Below are 18,748 nucleotides of genomic sequence, written 5' to 3'. Positions count from 1 at the left end.
AAACATAAAAAGCTCAGTGCTGAGACAGTGTGATCCCCACGTGAGAACTGCACCAGTGAGTCCCTCACATTGTCTGGGTGGCCTCAGTGACTCCAGCCTCCTGCCACCACCACTCTCTACCTTCTCTGCTGCCCTGTTCTTAGACGTCTAATCTACAGTGAGCTCCATGAACCTCTGTGTGTCTGGAGTTGGTGTTAAGTACCTAGGCATGTTGAGGTATTGCCACAGGTCCATAATCCTTTATCTGAAAATCTTGGCAGCCATGTTTTCAGAATTTGAGGATTTTTAGAAAAGAAACACAGTAAATATTGTATATTAAGTTTAACACCCCCACTGGGGGTGGGTCAGTACCCCTTAATATTTCTTCAGTAAAACAGATAAATATTCTAAGCAAAATGAACTAAGATAACATTAAAACTTTGTCATCAACTCAGGTCAGCTTTTGCTGCCTACTTTGTTTTAGAATTAAACTAGTAAAAAAAAAGGATTCAATATTAGAACCTTTTGGATTTTAGAATTTCAGGTAAAGAACTATGGACCCACATTACAAGGTGGTGGGTTTTTTGTTGTTGTTGTTTACCACCCAAATGGAAACTTAGTAAAAACTCCAAACTCCTAGAATCATAGGCTAGAGCAGTGGCATGAGTTTTAGTAATGCAGGGCCTCCACCTCATGTTACTATCAGGGATAGTGTAGCACAAAGCATGTGTGAGTGTGTGTGTGTGTGTGTGTGTGTTAGTCACTCAGTCGTATCCGACTGTTTGCGACCCCATGGACCGTAGCCTTCCACGTTCCTCTGCCCATGGGATTCTCTAAGCAAGAATACCAGAGTGGGTTGCCATTCCCTTATCCAGGGGATCTTCCCGACCCAGGGATTGAACCCAGGTCTCCTGCATTGCAGGTAGATTCTTTACCATCTCAGCCACCAGGGAAGCCCAGCACAGCCACAGGGAAGCCCAGCATGTGGTTTCATGTTGTAAATGTCTCTGTTTGTTTTTTGTTTGTTTGTTTGTTTGTTTGTTTTTAATTTTAAAATCTTTAATTCCTACATGTGTTCCCAAACACGAACCCCCCTCCCACCTCCCTCCCCATAACATCTCTGTGGGTCATCCCCATGCACCAGCCCCAAGCATGCTGTATCCTACGTCAGATATAGACTGGCGATTCAATTCTTACATGATAGTATACATGTTAGAATGCCATTCTCCCAAATCATCCCACCCTCTCCCTCTCCCTCTGAGTCCAAAAGTCCGTTATACACAGCTTTGTCTTTTTTCCTGTCTTGCATACAGGGTCGTCATTGCCATCTTTCTAAATTCCATATATATGTGTTAGTATAGTAAATGTCTCTGGAACCTTACGTTTTTGACATGAGACAGAACTAGGCTGAACTCAGCTCTAACTAAATGTATTGTCTTGGCAAATTTATGCCCAGCCTTACACCTCAGATTACCATGATTCCCTCTGTTTAGGGAAAGCCCTCCTCACTCACAGGGCTGTTAGAAGCATTGACTCAGCAAAGGCAGGTGCAGTGCTTGGTACAGGGAGCTGCACATACTATATACTCAATAAAAATCAACCTCTACCATGGCAACCCACTCCAGTACTCTTGCTTGTAGAATTCCAAAGACAGAGGAGCCTGGTGGGCTACAGTCCATGGGATCACAAAGAGTCAGACACGACTGTGCAACTAACTACCCTTAGAGTAATATTTATGATGGTTATTGATCTAGTTCAGTGAAGTGTTTACTGAATTCTTCCCTGCAGGGCACTGTACTAGATCACAGGGGTAAACAAGGCGGACATATCTGCCCATTACCCTGTAAACAATTTCAGGGATTCTCTCATATTTCTGTTAAGAGTATGGAGCACTGTCCCTGACACAAAGTAGACACTTGATGTATGTTTGCTGGGTTGAATTAAACACAAAGTGCTCACAATCAAGCAGGGGGTTTAATAATGCCAAGAGTGAAGAATGTACGAAACATTTTAAGAGGTTTTCAAAGCACTATGAGAATTTAAAGGAAAAAAGGTATTTTTTGTCCTGAAATAGGGACTCTAAAGAAGAGAACACGTTTGTGCTGGAGCTTGCGCTGTGTGCTGTGCTTAGTCCTTTAGTCGCGTCCGACTCCTTACAACTCCATGGACTGTAGCCCACCAGGCTCCTCTGTCCATGGGGATTCTCCAGGCAAGAATATTGGAGTGGGTTGCCATGTTCTCCTCCAGGGATCTTCCCAACCCAGGGATCGAACCCAGGTCTCCCGCACTGCATGCAGATTCTTTATTATCTGAACCACCAGTGCTAGACCTTAAAAGTATACAAAACATTTCACAGGTATAGTTGGGAATTTTTTTTTTAAAGCCATTCCAGGCAGGAGGAAAAACTTAAAAGTTTTTCTTCAAAAGTGGAAAATTACATAGCATGTTTAATATGTAGTAGGTTATGTGCTTAGGGCATTGTGTGGAGGAACTGCATAGACCACATGCATGGGGGAATTTCAGCCTGGAATGCCTCAGAGGTGAGTCAAGACTAAGTCAAGTAAAACCTGAAATGATATATGAAGGAGTTTAGATGACTAAAAAAATTTTATGTTGCTTTGTTTTAGCAGGAGATGATGCAAGCCAGCATGTCTTGGGCCAAGCTTTCAGAAAATTGCTGTGGTGGCATTTTGAACGAAGAATTAAAGGACAAAGAAAGAGAGTGAGAGTAGGTATATCCATCAAGGGCATATCAAAAAGCCCTTGATGAGGATGATAAACATCTAAACCAGGGAAGGGAGAGAGAAGATGACTGGAGCGGGCAGGGGGAAGAAGTTAAAGAGGCATGAGAAGAATGGATCAGATTTGGCAACTAGTTAGATGTAAGAAGAAAAGAAAAGAGAAGATTCAGAGATTACTCGTAGCTTTTAAACCTTGAAGGTTATGAGGGTGCCAAAGAAAAGAGAGGGTACAGATGATGGATTAAGATGGTGGAAAATTACAAGTTAATTTTTAAACTGAGCCACAAATTACCTCCTGTTCAAAGTCAAAAAGTAAAATTGGCCGCTGATGCCTAGAAAGGAGACCTTTAACCAAGAACAGTTAAAAACAGGGCCTAATGTCTTTAGAATCAAGTCATGGGCCTGCTAAACTTGTATTTTCCTTATCTGGGGGAAGCCACTTGAAAGCCACGGTGTGGTGCCTCCATAAATTGTGCTTCCATTTCACAAGGCACAGGTTTCCGCCCACCTCTACGCTGAAAGCAAGTGCACAGATCCTCCTAGGAGCTGTTAGCACAGGCTGTTCTCACTACGTTTGTTGTTGCTGTACACAGGAAAGCAGATAACTTAATCAAGGAGAACCTCTCAGTTTCAGTGCTGTCTCTTTGAAGCACAGGTGTGGTGAGGCAACCTCACAGTTGTGAGATGCTGAGAGAACATGCCTCCCAAATCCTGCACCTTAAGCACCCCCTTGCCTCACCCTGTCCCATTCCTAGGAGTCATGGGAAATCTTACCCAGAACAAAGGAGCAATAAAGGTTCTTTATGAAGACGTCGTTACATTGTCATGCAGGGGTTACAAAACTTTTTCCATAGAGGACCATGTGGCAAACATTTCAGGCTTTGCAGGCTGTACAGCCTTTGCCCCAACTATTCAATGCTACCATAGTAGTGGGAAAGCAACCTCAGACTACACATAATGAAGGGGTACAGTTGTATTACAAATAAAACTTTATTTATAAAAATAGGGATCACGGCAAGTTTGGGTCTCAAGTCATAGTTTGCCAACTCCTGTTGTGTGGAAGGAGTTAGCCAAACCTTAGGCTTAAATTCCAGATCCACCCAAAAATACAAATTTACAAAATATCTGGATTTGAACATGCACCTATGTAAAATGTGATACTTATACCTTCCTCTTTGATTTGTGGGGTTTAGAGAAAATGTATGCAAAATGCTTCATAAATAATAGGCTTTCAAATAGGGCAACAGTCTTTTTCATTACAAGGCATAAGACGAATAATAACTAACACTTATTGAATGCTTTTATGCTATACCAGCTACTGTGTAAAGTACTTTAAAAGACTGTTGCATTAACTCTTCCAACACTTGGAAGTAGGAGCTATTACAGTATCCCTCTCTCCTCATGGGGAAACTGAGGCACCAAGCGAGGTCCACGAGATGCTCACAAAGATAGTAAGTGAAATCTCTGGCACTTACTCCAAAGTGAACAGATTCCAGGGCCTCTGGGGCCAACCTCTGTGCTAGCTAATTAACTCCACTAATTCAGTTCCAGTTGAAATACTCGGAATCTTCTCAAGTTCTGCAGGGCTTTTCATGACTTACCATAGCATAACACAACTGAAAATAGGTTATACATAACCTTTGGAAATTCACCTTCAGGTCAATACTCAAGTAACATTTTACATAAATAAAACACTTTTTCCAACCCACTTCCTGCCCATCTATTTCCACCCCTCCCAACAAAAATCTCCAGTCGAGGGAAACCAGAATAATACTGGAAAAGTTAATGGAAACCCATTTCAAAAAATTTATCCTATAATCACTCTAAAAACTTGCAATCTCGAAGCTATGCTGCAGAATAGCATCCTGGATTAATTATGCCAGACTGCAGCAATAACCTTGAATTAAAGCTGCAACCTTCTATTTTTAAGAAACACTTGCCTTTCTGGTTGATGAAACCTGTCGTCCCATCAGGTAACAGACGTGACCAGGAAAGAGAGAAGCGGTAATGAGTCAATCCAAGCTGTTTGATACATTTCAAATCTTCCTCCCACAGAGTGTAGCTGCCACAAGCTACATCGCCAGTCTGGTTCTTGAAAACTCTCTCTCCTCCCTGATGGGTGAATGTGTCCCAGACACAAGGGCCTTTTCCATCTGCATCCCAGCCTCCTGAGAAAAAGAAGAAAATGAAACCGTTACACTCTTGACATCAAGAGGCATATGTGGAATGTAAATATTTGTCACCAAAAGAACATCCCTCATTAACTCAATGTACCATATTGATAACTTTAAAATATGTCTTTAAAATAACATGCATGAGCGGGTTATGTGTTCAGCTGTCCTTGATCCCTGAAGCTGACTGGTGGCAAATGAAAAATTATTGCATAATGCCGCTGCATAGCAGGCTTTCACGGTTCATTATCTGAAGATCTCCCAGCTGGTAGACAGAGGCAGGGCTCAGCTTATGAGCGTCTGAGTTGAAAACATCTCCTTCTTGTGAACATTTCTCCTGGCCCTGACAGACATACCTTGTCCTCACTGTGCATAAAGCAGTCTCAGGACTCTATCTTTGACCCTTGACACCTGAATCCTATCTTCCTGTCATCTAACCATGGAGCCTGAGATGGTCCAGTCAGCGACTGCGGGAAGGGTGTTAGTTCCTGCCATTGTTGAGATGATAAAAGTATCCTACATTCATTCATTCACTCATCCCTTATTTCAATACATGCTCTGTATCAGGCTCCAAGCTAAGCTTAGTGGATACCAGGGTGAACTCTGCTGCATTTCTTGTCCTTGTCAATTACATGAGATTATAAAACAGCCAACATAATGGTTCCTGCAAGAAAGCCAGGAAGAGGTGTTTATCCAGATGTGGGCAAGAGTCAGAAAATTCTTAGAGAAGACACTCCTAGACTGAATTCTAGAGGAGATGTTGACTCACCAAAGTGAAATGCTAGGAGGTAGGGGTGAGAGAAAATACAAAAAAAACGAGGAGCTAGAATCAGAATAAGCCCAGAGGTAAGAAAGAACATTACCCATTAGAGGGACAGAAAGCAAAAATCACATTAGATTTGAAATATCTGTTCACACAGAAATTTTGTCTAAAATGGTAGTTAGAATCCATTTTATGGTACAAATGATTAATTTTTTAAAATCTCATGACTCTTTTCACAAAAAAGATTATATGAGATTATTGAGGCACAGTTTTCTGTCACAGCAAAATCCTGGAAACAACCTATGTCCTACCAACAGAACAGATAATTAACTTTAGGTATATTCATAGAGAAGAAACACAGATAAGTTGTTACAGTGAATGAATCAGAGCATAGATAACCCTCTACTCTGCTCTGACTGTTTGTGCCCCTCCAAATTCAGAGGTGGAAATCCTAACACCCAATGTGATGATTTGGGGAGGAGCTTAAGTCAGGATAGTGGAGCGTTCATGAACGAGATTACTGCTTCTAAAGGGAGACCCCACAGCACTCCCTACCTCCTCTGCCCGTGAGGATACAAGAAGCCTCTGATGAGGAAGAAGGTCCTCACCTGGCCGCACTGGCGCCCTAACCCCAACTTACAGCACCCAGAACTGTGAGGAATAGATGTGTGTGGCTTACAAATCCCCTAGTTTAAGGTCTTTTGTTAGAGCAGTCCAAATGGGCTAAGACACCCTCAAAACTATAAAGTGAAACTAAAGAAAAAAATCAAGATTTGAAATATATATACAGGAATGAATACATGGAGCACCGCAGATTTTTATGGCAGTGAGACTACTAAAATTGTGCGTGCCTTTTCCTCTGGGCGTGAGTCTGTTCCCCTAACCCCATGTTGTTCAAGGATGGACTCTATTCTGTGTGATACTATAATAGTGGATACCTGACATTACACATTTGTCAAAACCCACACACTGCAAACTTTATTGAATAATAATGTATTAATATTCACCCACCCTTTGTAACCAACGACCCACACTAATGCTAGGTAGGGGAAATTGGGGGAATGGGATACATTAGAATTCTGTACTTTGTGCTCAGTTTTTCTATAACTCTAAAATTGCTCTAAAATATAAAGGTTATTAATTTTAAAAAGATTATATACAGTACTGTATCATGTTTTATACAAAATATATAAAACCAAAGATGGATTTTCTGAACATATACCTTTGAGGTAAACACATAACTGCATGCCTGGAGATGGTCAGTTCAAGCTGGTGGCTGCCTTTGGGTAGACAGGGAGGGAAATGGGAACAAGCAGGAGCCTGAGGGCCCTTTGCATCTCTTATATTTCACTCTTTAAGCTGGCTAACAGGTATCTAAGAGGCTATTGATTACATTATCCACTACCATTTTTGTATACCTGAAATAGTTCAAAATGACTTTCACTCAAGAAAGGAAGTCACAGCTAGAGTAAATAGACTAAAACAATTATAGGAAAGTTTTTTAGGTCTACATCTAGCATTAATTTTCTCATATTTCGTGCACAATTCTGATAGGATTAGACATAGTCTCCAGACCAACAAAAAGACAACAAGCACTATAATTTACAGGAGAGAACCATGGGGACACAGGAAGACTACTTAAAGGAGGAGCTCTGATATCAAGGCAGGGTAGTAAAGATCTATACAAAGAAATTATGAATATTACGAATTATTATACTTTGGGGCCATATCATATAGAGGCAAAAAGCTTTATACATCCCAATGGCTCTCAAGTTATGTCTATATATGGGGTTTGGAGGGAAAAAGAAAAAGAATACTGATATTCAATCTTAGAATGAAATAAGTATGAATACTAAAATACAACTTCAGTCAAGCATGGTATTCATAGTTTGAATAACTGATTTACAATAAATGAAAGAGCTTAATCTCAGAGAGTTTAGGCAGTTGTGTGCTGGTAAATATTAACAATTGGTTGTATATTTTAAAACGTACATACCATTGGGTTCACATATTTATTACAAATTATATTGGCATAGAGGTATATTGGGATAAAGGACGTATAATACACAATTTCCAAATAACAATATGCAATGCTCTTTACTGCATATTCCTTATAGCCCATTGATTCTCATAGAATACTTGTTTAGATTTTTGCCAAACTCTTATGTGGGGAGCCGATCTACAATATACAACCTGACAAATGGGAGAAGTTCTCATGTGACTGTTGACTGGTATCTTTGCTTAAATTAACAGGTACAATGAAAGGAAAATGATAATATATCAGAATTTCACTTGTTCATCAGTGACATGAGCAATTTTCTTGCTAAATCGGTAATAGTTTTCAAACTCTGGAAGAATATTTCCTTGATTTTTTTTTTTTTTTTTTGGTCCTACTCACAATATAACAGTTACAGGCATTCTACACATTCATTTACTCTGCATTACTTATATTCTATCTGTCACTTTCTTGAGCCCAGGCAACCAACAAAATAATAAATCAAATGCTGACTTGTAGCACTTGCCAATTTCTGTGGTGTAAATACTTACATATGACCAATTTCAAGCACCCCATAGGACAGCACTGAAGGCAGAGTTGCAAGAGGAACAATGGCCCATCATTAGCCAGTATTTCTTCTACACAGGAAGAAGTAGCCTCAAGGGTATAGCTAATAATAAAATGTGTTAAAATAACTAGGAGATAAGGATTTGAATATTTATTATCTTTGTTTTTAATGTAAATTATTTATTTATGTTTATGTAATTGAATCTTTAATACTGGCTATATATTTAAGAATCAGCTCATAAGGGATTTTCCTGGTTGTCCAGCGGTTAAGAATCCACCTTTCAATGTAAGGGACACAGGTTCAATCCTTGGTCAGGGAAATAAGATTCCACATGCTGCAAGGCAGCTAAACTTGAGCACTGCAACTGCTTAGCCTGTGTATTCTAGAGGCCCAGAGCCACTGGCGAGAAGCCCAAGCACTGCAATGAAGAACCCATACACTGCAACAAAAGATCCTACATGCCACAACAAAAATCCTATGTGCTGCAACTAAGACCTCATGCAGCCAAATAAACAGACATTAAAAAAGAATCAGCTTGTAAAAGTAATGAACATTTAATAGTAGGCACTGGTGAGCCAGTACAAGCTGGCCTCACATATCACCAATAAGTGCCTTCCCTAAGACAACACTTTTCATTAAGTGGTAGAACCAAGATATGGGGACTTCTCTGGTGGCTCATTGATAAAGAATCCACCTGCAATGCAGGAGCCGCAGGAGATGCAGGTTTGATCCCTAGGTTGGGAAGATCCCCTGGAGGAGGGCATGGCAACTCACTCCAGTATTCTTGCCTGGAGAATCCCACAGACAGAGGAGCCTGGCAGGCTACAGTTCAGAGGGTCACAAAGAGTTGGACGTGACTGAAGCAACTCATCATGCGCAGAACCAAGATGTGTTTCAGATCTGTCTGATACTGAAGTTCAAGTCCTTCCACTGGACCACACTGCTGTTAGTAATAAAGCCTGACTGATGAGTCAACTGACACCCATGATACTCAATGTAGGAAGCATTAGATATGAATAAATTGACATGCATTTTGGAACACAGTCTTTCTTAAGTGCTTGCAATAAATTTTGGCAATTTTAAGAGGTCAATGTCAGCAGGAAAATGCACTTATGTGGAGTAGTTTATTTTAGGTGTATACTAGATGAAGCATGTATAAGCAACATTGTTCCTATGAGAACCAGAACATGAATCAAAACTTAACCATTATAGTTGAAATTTTGATAAAAGAAAATATGTATAGTGGCCTTTTAAAAATATATATAGTATACAAACAATGAAAAATCAGAAAGACAAATTAAGGAATCAATTCCATTCACCATGAGTCTGCCTGCAATGTGGGAGACTCAGGTTTGATCCCCGGGTCCGGAGGATCACCTGGTGAAGGAAATGTCAACCCACTCTAGTACTCTTGCCTGGAAAAATCCATGTACAGAGGAGCCTGGTAGGCTACAGTCCTTGCGGTCACAAAGAGTCGGACATGACTGAGCAACTTCACTTTCTTTCACTTTCCATTCATCATTGCAACAAAAATAATTAAATATCTAGGAATAAGCTCACCTAAGGAGACAAAAGAACTGTACACAGAAAATTATAAGACACTGATGAAAGAAATAAAAGACAACATAAACAGATGGAGAGATATTCCATGTTCCTGAGTAGGAAGAATCATTATTGTGAAAATGACTATACTACCCAATGCAATCTACAGATTCAATGCAATCCCTATCAAATTACCAATGGCATTTTTCACAGAACTAGAACAAAAAATTTCACAATTCATATGGAAACACAAAAGACCCCAAATAGCCAAAACAGTCTTGAGAATCAAGAATGGCGCTGGAGGAATCAACCTTCCTGACTTCAGAGTATACTACAGTCATCAAGACAGTATGGTACTGGCACCAAAAACAAAAATATAGACCAATGGAACAAGATAGAAAGCCCAGAAATAAACCCATGCACCTATGGGTAGCTTATTTTTGACAAAGGAGGCAAGAATATACAATGGAGGAAAGACAGCCTCTTCAATAAATGGTGTTGGGAAAATTGGACAACTACATGTAAAAGACTGAAATTAGAACACTTCCTAATATCATACACAAAGATAAACTCAAAATGGATTAAAGACCTAAAGGTAAGACCAGAAACTATAAAACTCTTAGAGGAAAACATGCAGAACACTTGATGACGTAAATCAAAGCAATATCCTCTATGATCCACCTCCTAGAGTAATGGAAATAAAAACAGAAATATACAAGTGGGACCTAATTAAACTTAAAACCTTTTACACAGCAAAGGAAACTATAAGGAAAGACAACCATCAAAATGGGAGAAAATAATAACAAATGAAACAACTGACAAAGGATTAATTTCCAAAATATATAAGCAGCTCATACAACTCAATGCCAGAAAAACAAACAACCCAATCAAAAAGTGGGAAAAAGATCTAAACAGACACTTATCAAATGAAGACATACCGATGGCTAATAAACACATGAAAAGATGCTCAACATTGCTCATTATTAGAGAAATGCAAATCAAAACTACAGTGAGATATCACTTCACACTGGTCAGAATGGCCATCATCAAAAAGTCTACAAACAATAAATGCTGGCGAGGGTGTGGAAAAAAGGGAACTCTTACACTGTTGGTGGGAATGTAAATTGATACAGCCCCTATGGAAGACAGTACGGAGATTCCTTAAAAAACTAGGAATAAAACTACCATCAGTTCAGTTCAGTTCAGTCACTCAGTCGTGTCCGACTCTTTGTGACCCCATGAATCGCAGCACACCAGGCCTCCCTGTCCATCACCATCTCCCGGAGTTCACTCAGACTCACGTCCATCAAGTCAGTGATGCCATCCAGCCATCTCATCCTCTGTCGTCCCCTTCTCCTCCTGCCCCCAATCCCTCCCAGCATCAGAGTCTTTTCCAATGAGTCAACTCTTCGCATAAGGTGGCCAAAGTACTGGAGTTTCAGCTTTAGCATCATTCCTTCCAAAGAAATCCCAGGACTGATCTCCTCCAGAATGGACTGGTTGGATCTCCTTGCAGTCCAAGGGACTCTCAAGAGTCTTCTCCAGCACCACAGTTCAAAAGCAGCAATTCTTTGGCGCTCAGCCTTCTTCACAGTCCAACTCTCACATCCATACATGACAACAGGAAAAACCATAGCCTTGACCAGATGGACCTTAGTCGGCAAAGTAATGTCTCTGCTTTTGAATATGCTAAACCACCATATGACCCAGCAATCCCACTCCTAGGCATATACCCTGGGGGAAACCAAAACTGAAAAAGATACATGTATCTAATTGTTCACTGCAGCACTATTTACAATAGCTAGAACATGGAAGCAACCTAGATGTCCATAGACAGATGAATGGATAAAGAAGTTGTGGTACATATACACAATAGAATATTACTCAGCTATAAAAAGGAACACATTTGAGTCAGTTCTGATGAGGTGGATGAACCTAGAACCTATTATACAGAGTGAAGGGAGTCACAAAGAGAAAGATAAGTATTGTATTCTAATGCATATATACAGAATCTAGAAAAATGGTACTGAAGAATTTATTTACAGGGCAGCAATGAAGAAACAGACAGAGAACAGACTTATGGACATGGGGAGAGGGGAGGAGAGGGTGAGATGTATGGAAAGAGTAACATGGAAACTTACATTATCATATGTAAAATAGATTGCCAACAGGAATTTGCTGTATGGCTCAGGAAACTCAAACAGGGGCTCTATATCCATCTAGAGAGGTGGGATGGGGAGGGAGATGGGAGGGAGGTTCAAACGGGAGGGGATATATGTATACCTATGGCTGATTCATGTTGAGGTTTGACAGAAAACAACAAAATTCTGTAAAGCAATTATCCTTCAATAAAAAAAAGAAAAAATATATCTATAGTAGCCAGTATTCATTAGTGTGCTCAGTGTTCAGTCACTCAGTCATGTCCAACTCTTTGTTACCCCATGGACCATTGCTCCCTAGGTTCCTCTGTCCATGGAATTTTCCAGGCAAGAATATTAGAGTGGGTTGCCATTTGCTGTTCCAGGGGACCTTTCCGACCCAGGGATCAAACCTGCATCTCCTACATTGGCAGGTGGATTCTTTACCACTGAGCCACCTGGGAAGCCCACTCACTAGTACTTGAATGTAAATTTTCCTGAATGAATGATATTAATAATTCATTTCTTCATCAGGCATTTTCTCAAGATGTGATTATGCCTACTCTTTAAAAGTTCTGACCATTCTGTATGAGGAACAAGACTACTGTTTCCAGGCAGATTACATATTGAGCTCTCCTTCAAACAACAAGTGCCTAATAGAATATGGAAAATGTATTGTTAAATGTGCCATCCATCTTGCAAGATGTTAGGCAACCCAAAATCAAAGCGAGAGAAATTCTGAAGCATAAATGAGTAGTGATGCAGGATTTTGTCTTCAGAGCATCTGAGAAGCCCAGATGTTGTGAGCTTCCATTTTAATGGCCTGTGGGACAAGGGAATAAAAAAAGTTCTAAAGCTCACCAATGATGGGAAACTGATGATAAGATGTTCACACAAGTCTGATGATGCAAGGACTCCACTACTGAGCCAGAATAAACAAGAAACAAGTTCTGCCTAAGAAACAGACAACAAAGCAACTAGCCTGTGGGGGAGAAATTACTCCTCAATTGAGAGACTGAACATGTGCACATTTGTCACCACAACTCATCTCTCCATTAATTAAGAGAATGGAGAAAGATTTTAGCAGACATATAAGCTCTCACAGGATATTGGAAAAAATTTCTCTCTCATTGGATATTACTAGAGGATAAATTTCTCTAAAACAATGATGTTAACCAAGAAAGAGAAAGATCTAGGATTCAGGAAATGAAAAATTTGGCAGGATAAATCTCCAGAATGATGTAGCTGTGCAGCAAATTCAAGGAGCAACTGGACAATTTGCACATGTCATAGGCTATGGGAAATACTTCTTTAAAAATATCAATCTACTAGAATATTTAGTTTGATAGTCTTCAAATTTTAAAATATTTCCTACTGAATTGCCAACATGCACAAAAGTAGGCAGAATAGTACGTCAAAGTCCCAATCATGTACATAGGGCTTCACAGTTTCCCACATTTTGCTAATCTTATTTCATATCTATCCCACCCATGCTTTTTCATTTAATCTGTAAACATTTCAGTATACTCTCTGATAATATTTTAAATTGGGGTAAAATACACATAATATAAAGCTTGCCACCTTAACTATGTTTAAGGAGTACACTTCAGTGGCACAGAGTGCACTCACATTGTTGTGTAATCATTAACATCCATCTCTAGAACTCCCTTTATTGTGCCAAAGTGAAACTTTGTACCAACTCAGCAATGATTCCCATTCTCCACAGTACTGGAATTGTGTTGGGGGGTGGTGAAATTGAGAAGGGAGAGGGAGAGAAAGTGGACAAACGGGTAAATCTTCATCTTTCATGGGGAGAAGTCAATAGATTATGCCTACAACAGGCAAAAAACTCAAAACCTAGGAATATAAGCATACCATTTAAGATGCAGAAGTCAATGCCAAAAGGATTAACCAACAGAATTTAAAGAGGATTCCTCTAAAGAAGTACATGGAAGACAACAGGGGGTCGATAGTTTCTAAAACAGTTTTGTTTTGACTCTTCAAATTATTTTATTATATTAACTTTGATTAGCTTGAAAATGAATTTAAGTACTAGTAAACATGAGAAAATATGGCATTGCAAATATACTATTAAATATGGATATTTTAAATATAGACTATGTGGATAATCTAAAGAAGCTATTAACATGCAGAACAATAACAAAATGTCTGTTTCGTGAGAATTAAAAAGACTAACTAGATAGAATTAAAATCCTGGACCAAAGACTATAAATATATGTATGTATAGATATATATTTGAGAAGGACATGGCAACCCATTCCATTATTCTTCCCTGGAAAATCCCATGGACAGAGGAGCCTGCCAGTCCATGGGGTTGCAAGAGTCAGACATGACTTAGCCACTAAACCACCACTATATATATATATATATATATATATATATATATAGTATTCAAATTAAAATTTCTAAGGTAAGCACTTAAGGAAAAAATATAATTTATAGTTTTAAAGATGAGTCCAACACATCTATAGCAAGTCTGTGCCACGCTCTACTCTAATCAGTTTATACATATTAATTCCTCACAATAAAATTATTAAGTAACTGCCATTATTAGCCTCATTTTCAGGAAAGGAAACTGAGAAATTAAGAGGTTAATTAAATTTCCCATTTCAGTTTGTACTAAAGCTGAGAGATGAATTCCAGAGCCCATGCTCTTAAATCATTGTGCTAAATAGGAAAAACTAAATAAATTTAAAAGAGGGCAAGAAAATAATTTTTTAAAATACATAAAAGTAATAAAGGAAAAAAACATAAAGTTAAGTGGCATGACAAGATATAAATGATCACTTATAACAATATGTCAATGGACTAAATTCCCCAGACAAAAGACAAAAATTGTCAGACTGTAATTTTCTTTTTAATCCTGGGGTACACTGTTGACCAACACACCTAAGACTATGTTAAAAAATAGAAATCAAAATATAGAAGGAGAGATTCCTCCTTCCCCCTAAAAAAAAAAAAAAAAAAAAAGCAGAGGATTCCAAGGAGGGAAAAACAGCATTACTTGAGATACCATGGGTCACCACACAGTGACAAAACTGTTGCATGCATCTAAGAATCTAGTTTCAAAATATGTGAAGCAAAAATTGATACAACTGAAAGGTAAAGTTGACAAATCCACCTCCATAATGAGAGATTTTAGTTACCCAAGTCTTACCAAACATTTAACAAATAAAACCAAAAGACTCCACACATAGGAATTATTCCAAAAATAAGAAAAAGTTACTCAACTCATTTTATGTGCCTAGAATAACCTTGACACCAAAACCTCTCTCAGCAATTGAAACAAGAGAAAGTAAGGATAGCAGATATTAACAAGCTTGATCTGATTGATATATATGACACTGCATAATAATAAATGCTTCAACTTTAAAAATACATTATTTTCATGCAGACAGAAACATTATAAAAGTTGAGCCCAAATTGGTTCATAAATAAAGTGACCATAAATCCCAAAGGATTGGAGAGATACAGATGGAAATCCCTGATCAATCGAATGATTGAACTACAGTACATTAATTCATTCTTTCAGAAATCTGAAAAAGAACATCTCAATAGTTTGGGAGTAAAGAAGGCATAATGGTGGTCACCAGAAAATATTAAAGACTAAATAACAAAAAAATCAAAACATTGATATCTACCTTAAGTGGTATTTAGAGGAAAAGCCTTAATGAAGAAAAAGCAAGAGTTACAGCTAATAAATTAATATAAGACGTAGCTAATAAGCCAAAAGAATATATAATAGAATTATTTTTTAAATAATTAATCTGAAAAAGACAGAAAAAGAGGGGAAAGAGAATAAAGACAGATGGAACAAAGAGAAAACAAATAGCACAATGGTATATTTAAACCTAACTATATCAATATCATTAAATGTAAATGAGTCTAAATGACCCGGTTGAACGGCAGATATTATCAGAATGGTAAAAACACCAGACTCAGCTATATAACCTAAAAGAAACCCTTTTTAAATATAAAGACAAAGAAGCTTAAAAGTGACAGAATGGAAAAGAGGTACCATGCTAACACTAATCAAAGAAAACCAAAGTAGCTCTACAAATAACTGTAGATTTCAGAGCAAGAACATTACCAAGTATAAGGAAAGACATTTCATACATAAAAGGGGGCCAATCTATCCAGAGGATTTATAACTGTAAATATTTATTTACCTAATAACAGATTCAAAATACATGTAGCAAAAACTGACAGAAGATAGACTGCAAAAAAGTAGGCAAAAAATTGCAAAAAATAGACAAATCCACATTTGTTTTTGGATATTCCAATTATTAATAAAAGGCCAACAAGACTATAAAAAATGGGCAAAATGTATGAATAGTTCATTCACAGAAGGAGAAACAGTGCTAGTAAACATTTAAAAACACATAGGAGATCATTAAAAAAAAAAATAGGGAAATGCAAATAAAAGCCACAATGAGATACCATTCTACAACCACACAAGTGGCTCAAATTTAAAAGCTGGATAATATCAAGCATCAGAGAAATTGTTACAAAGCAGAAATGTTTATACACTGCTGGTAGGACAACAACAAGGAAATATCTAGCAAAGCTGAAGAAGTGTGTATATCAAAATCCCATAATTTACATACCATCGTATACCCTGTTTCTACAAACATAGACCTGGGTACGTATATAACCATGATTGCAACAACAAAACCTCTCACTGGAAACAGCCTAAATTTCCTTTGTCAGGACAATAAATCAATGAAGGAATAAAATAAACCACAGAATAGTCATACAATGAAAGACTACACGAGAGTGAAAACAAACAAACTAATTCTGTATGGACCCACATGCATAAATTTCCCAAATATAACCCTGAGAGGGAAGAAGTGAATTGTTAAAAAAAAGGAAAATACACACAATGTTATTTCCATTTATATAATGTCTAAAATATGTAAAGTTAAGTAAGAAACTGTTCAGCTATATAGTGCCACGTGCTAAAATCATAAAGAAAAGCAGGAAATGGACAAATGCAAAATTCATCTTAGTGGGTACCTTTGGGAAAAGAGATAAGGAGACAGTACTGGAAAGGGGTCCTAGAAATATGGTCAGTATATAGCTATTTTTATTTTTATTCAATAGGTAAATTATAAATGTTTTATCTATTATTTTTAAAGTTTGTAATACATTTTATTGTTTATAGTAAAGGCAGGCCATTTACTGAGCATTGCTCTCTGTCTCTCTCCTATACCAGCAACTTACATCAACCAACCTATTCTTACCCTCACAATAACCCTTAGGTGTACTATGATTATTAATAAGAATAAATGTATAAAGATTGAATAACTTTCCAAGATCATTTAACTAATGACTGTGACTATCAAACATGATACCCCAGTCCTACCATTATTAAAATCAACTTAGATGAGTCTTGGACAAAAGGAAATCTTTTTTTATGAAGTCATGTTTCATTCCACCTCTCTAATTTCTCAAATAATAATTGCAGTATCCACTCTCCTTTGAGGATGTCACAGTCTGAGTGATATCAGACAAGTCAAGTCAAGGTAAGCGCTGCATTAAAACCATGGAGAAACACTACAGGAGAACCAAGAAACAAGCACTCAAGAGTTACTCCATCACTGGGAGGCAGATAGACTTGCCCATGAGAAACCATTTTCAAGGCAGGTGTTGAAAGATGAGTAGGAGTTATGGCAGTGGCTCTGACAAGGGAAAAGCAAATGCATAATTCAGTGGAATTGAATCCAGGGTGAATTGAAGACAGAAGGCACCAGAAGTCCATTAACCAGTTAGCAGTTTACTGCAACGTTTTCGGTAAGAAATTATAAATTCCTGTATTTTTTTAGTAATTTGGAAGAAAATAACAATGTTTCTGAAATTCTTACCATATGAGGACATAGAAGGGAATCCCATAAAAATGTAAAATATTAATATTACCTACAAAAACTAAACATCAGAAACTTCTAAGGCTGCAAGGGATTATGGAAAGAGCACAGGTTCTAAAGCTGGCATAGAAGAATTTCAGTTCCGTCTCTACCCGTTACTTGATTTCTCTGTATGTAAAAATCAGAGGATAATATCCACTTTGTAGGGTTCTCACAAAGTCAACTGGGCCAAAGCAAACATGTCTAGCAGGGCATGTGGCAGACAGTATGTATCCAGCGAGTGTTAGTTTTCTCCTCTTCTAGGCTCAATGCAATAGCAAGGGAAAAAAAGTCAAAGTGTTAGTCTGACAAAGTGAAAGAGTCTAACTCTTTGCAACCCATGGACTGTAGCCCTCCAGTTTCCTCTGTCCATGGAATTTTCCAGGCAAGAATACTAGAGTAGGTAATTGCTCCCTTCTCCAGAGGTTCTTCCAGACCCAGGCATCAATCCTGGGTCTCCTGCATTGCAGGCAGATTTCTTACCACTGAGCCACCAGAGAAACCATAAATGCTAACTAAAACTTTACACAAAAAGTGACCAGTTGCTCTCTTTCCTTCTTTCTGTGACCGTCTCTTGACGCCAGAGTGCACATGTAGGAAGCAGTCTAACTCATACTATTTGTAAACTTGCCTGTGATGAAGATTCAGTGTCTGGACCTGCATGCTTGGGCCTACGGGGTCTTCAGCTTCCTGGTTTAGAAGTTATCATTATAAACAGTATCATGTCAGTTTCCCTTTCAGCATGACAATGCCCTTTGTGAGGGCACAGATCTATAGGCCTCAGTTTCTACACAAAGGAAATCATGGCAAGTAAATGCTAAGTAAGAGTATGAATGTGTGTGTATGTATTTATACTTTTCCTTTAAAACCCCCAAATGATGTTACTTTACAACCGCTTCTCAGTAGCACTCTCTAACTCTCCACCA

At 38.2% G+C, this 18,748-nt stretch overlaps 1 protein-coding gene across 1 annotated transcript in view; it reads right to left on the bottom strand.

Moving 5' to 3' along the window:
* LOC102180474 (cytosolic beta-glucosidase) overlaps positions 1 to 18,748 on the bottom strand; it is a 128,202-nt gene that overhangs the window by 76,018 nt on the left and 33,436 nt on the right. Inside the window, exon 2 of the mRNA XM_005681471.3 lies at positions 4,661 to 4,888. Coding sequence (XP_005681528.2) covers positions 4,661 to 4,888 — 228 coding nt within the window. The remainder of the gene's footprint in view (positions 1 to 4,660; positions 4,889 to 18,748) is intronic.

The sequence above is a fragment of the Capra hircus genome, chromosome 6 (assembly GCF_001704415.2).
Source record: "Capra hircus breed San Clemente chromosome 6, ASM170441v1, whole genome shotgun sequence".
NCBI classification, from domain to species: Eukaryota; Metazoa; Chordata; class Mammalia; order Artiodactyla; family Bovidae; genus Capra; species Capra hircus.
The sequence above is the reverse complement of the archived record's forward strand: the minus strand, read 5'-3'. Positions and strand labels throughout refer to the sequence as shown.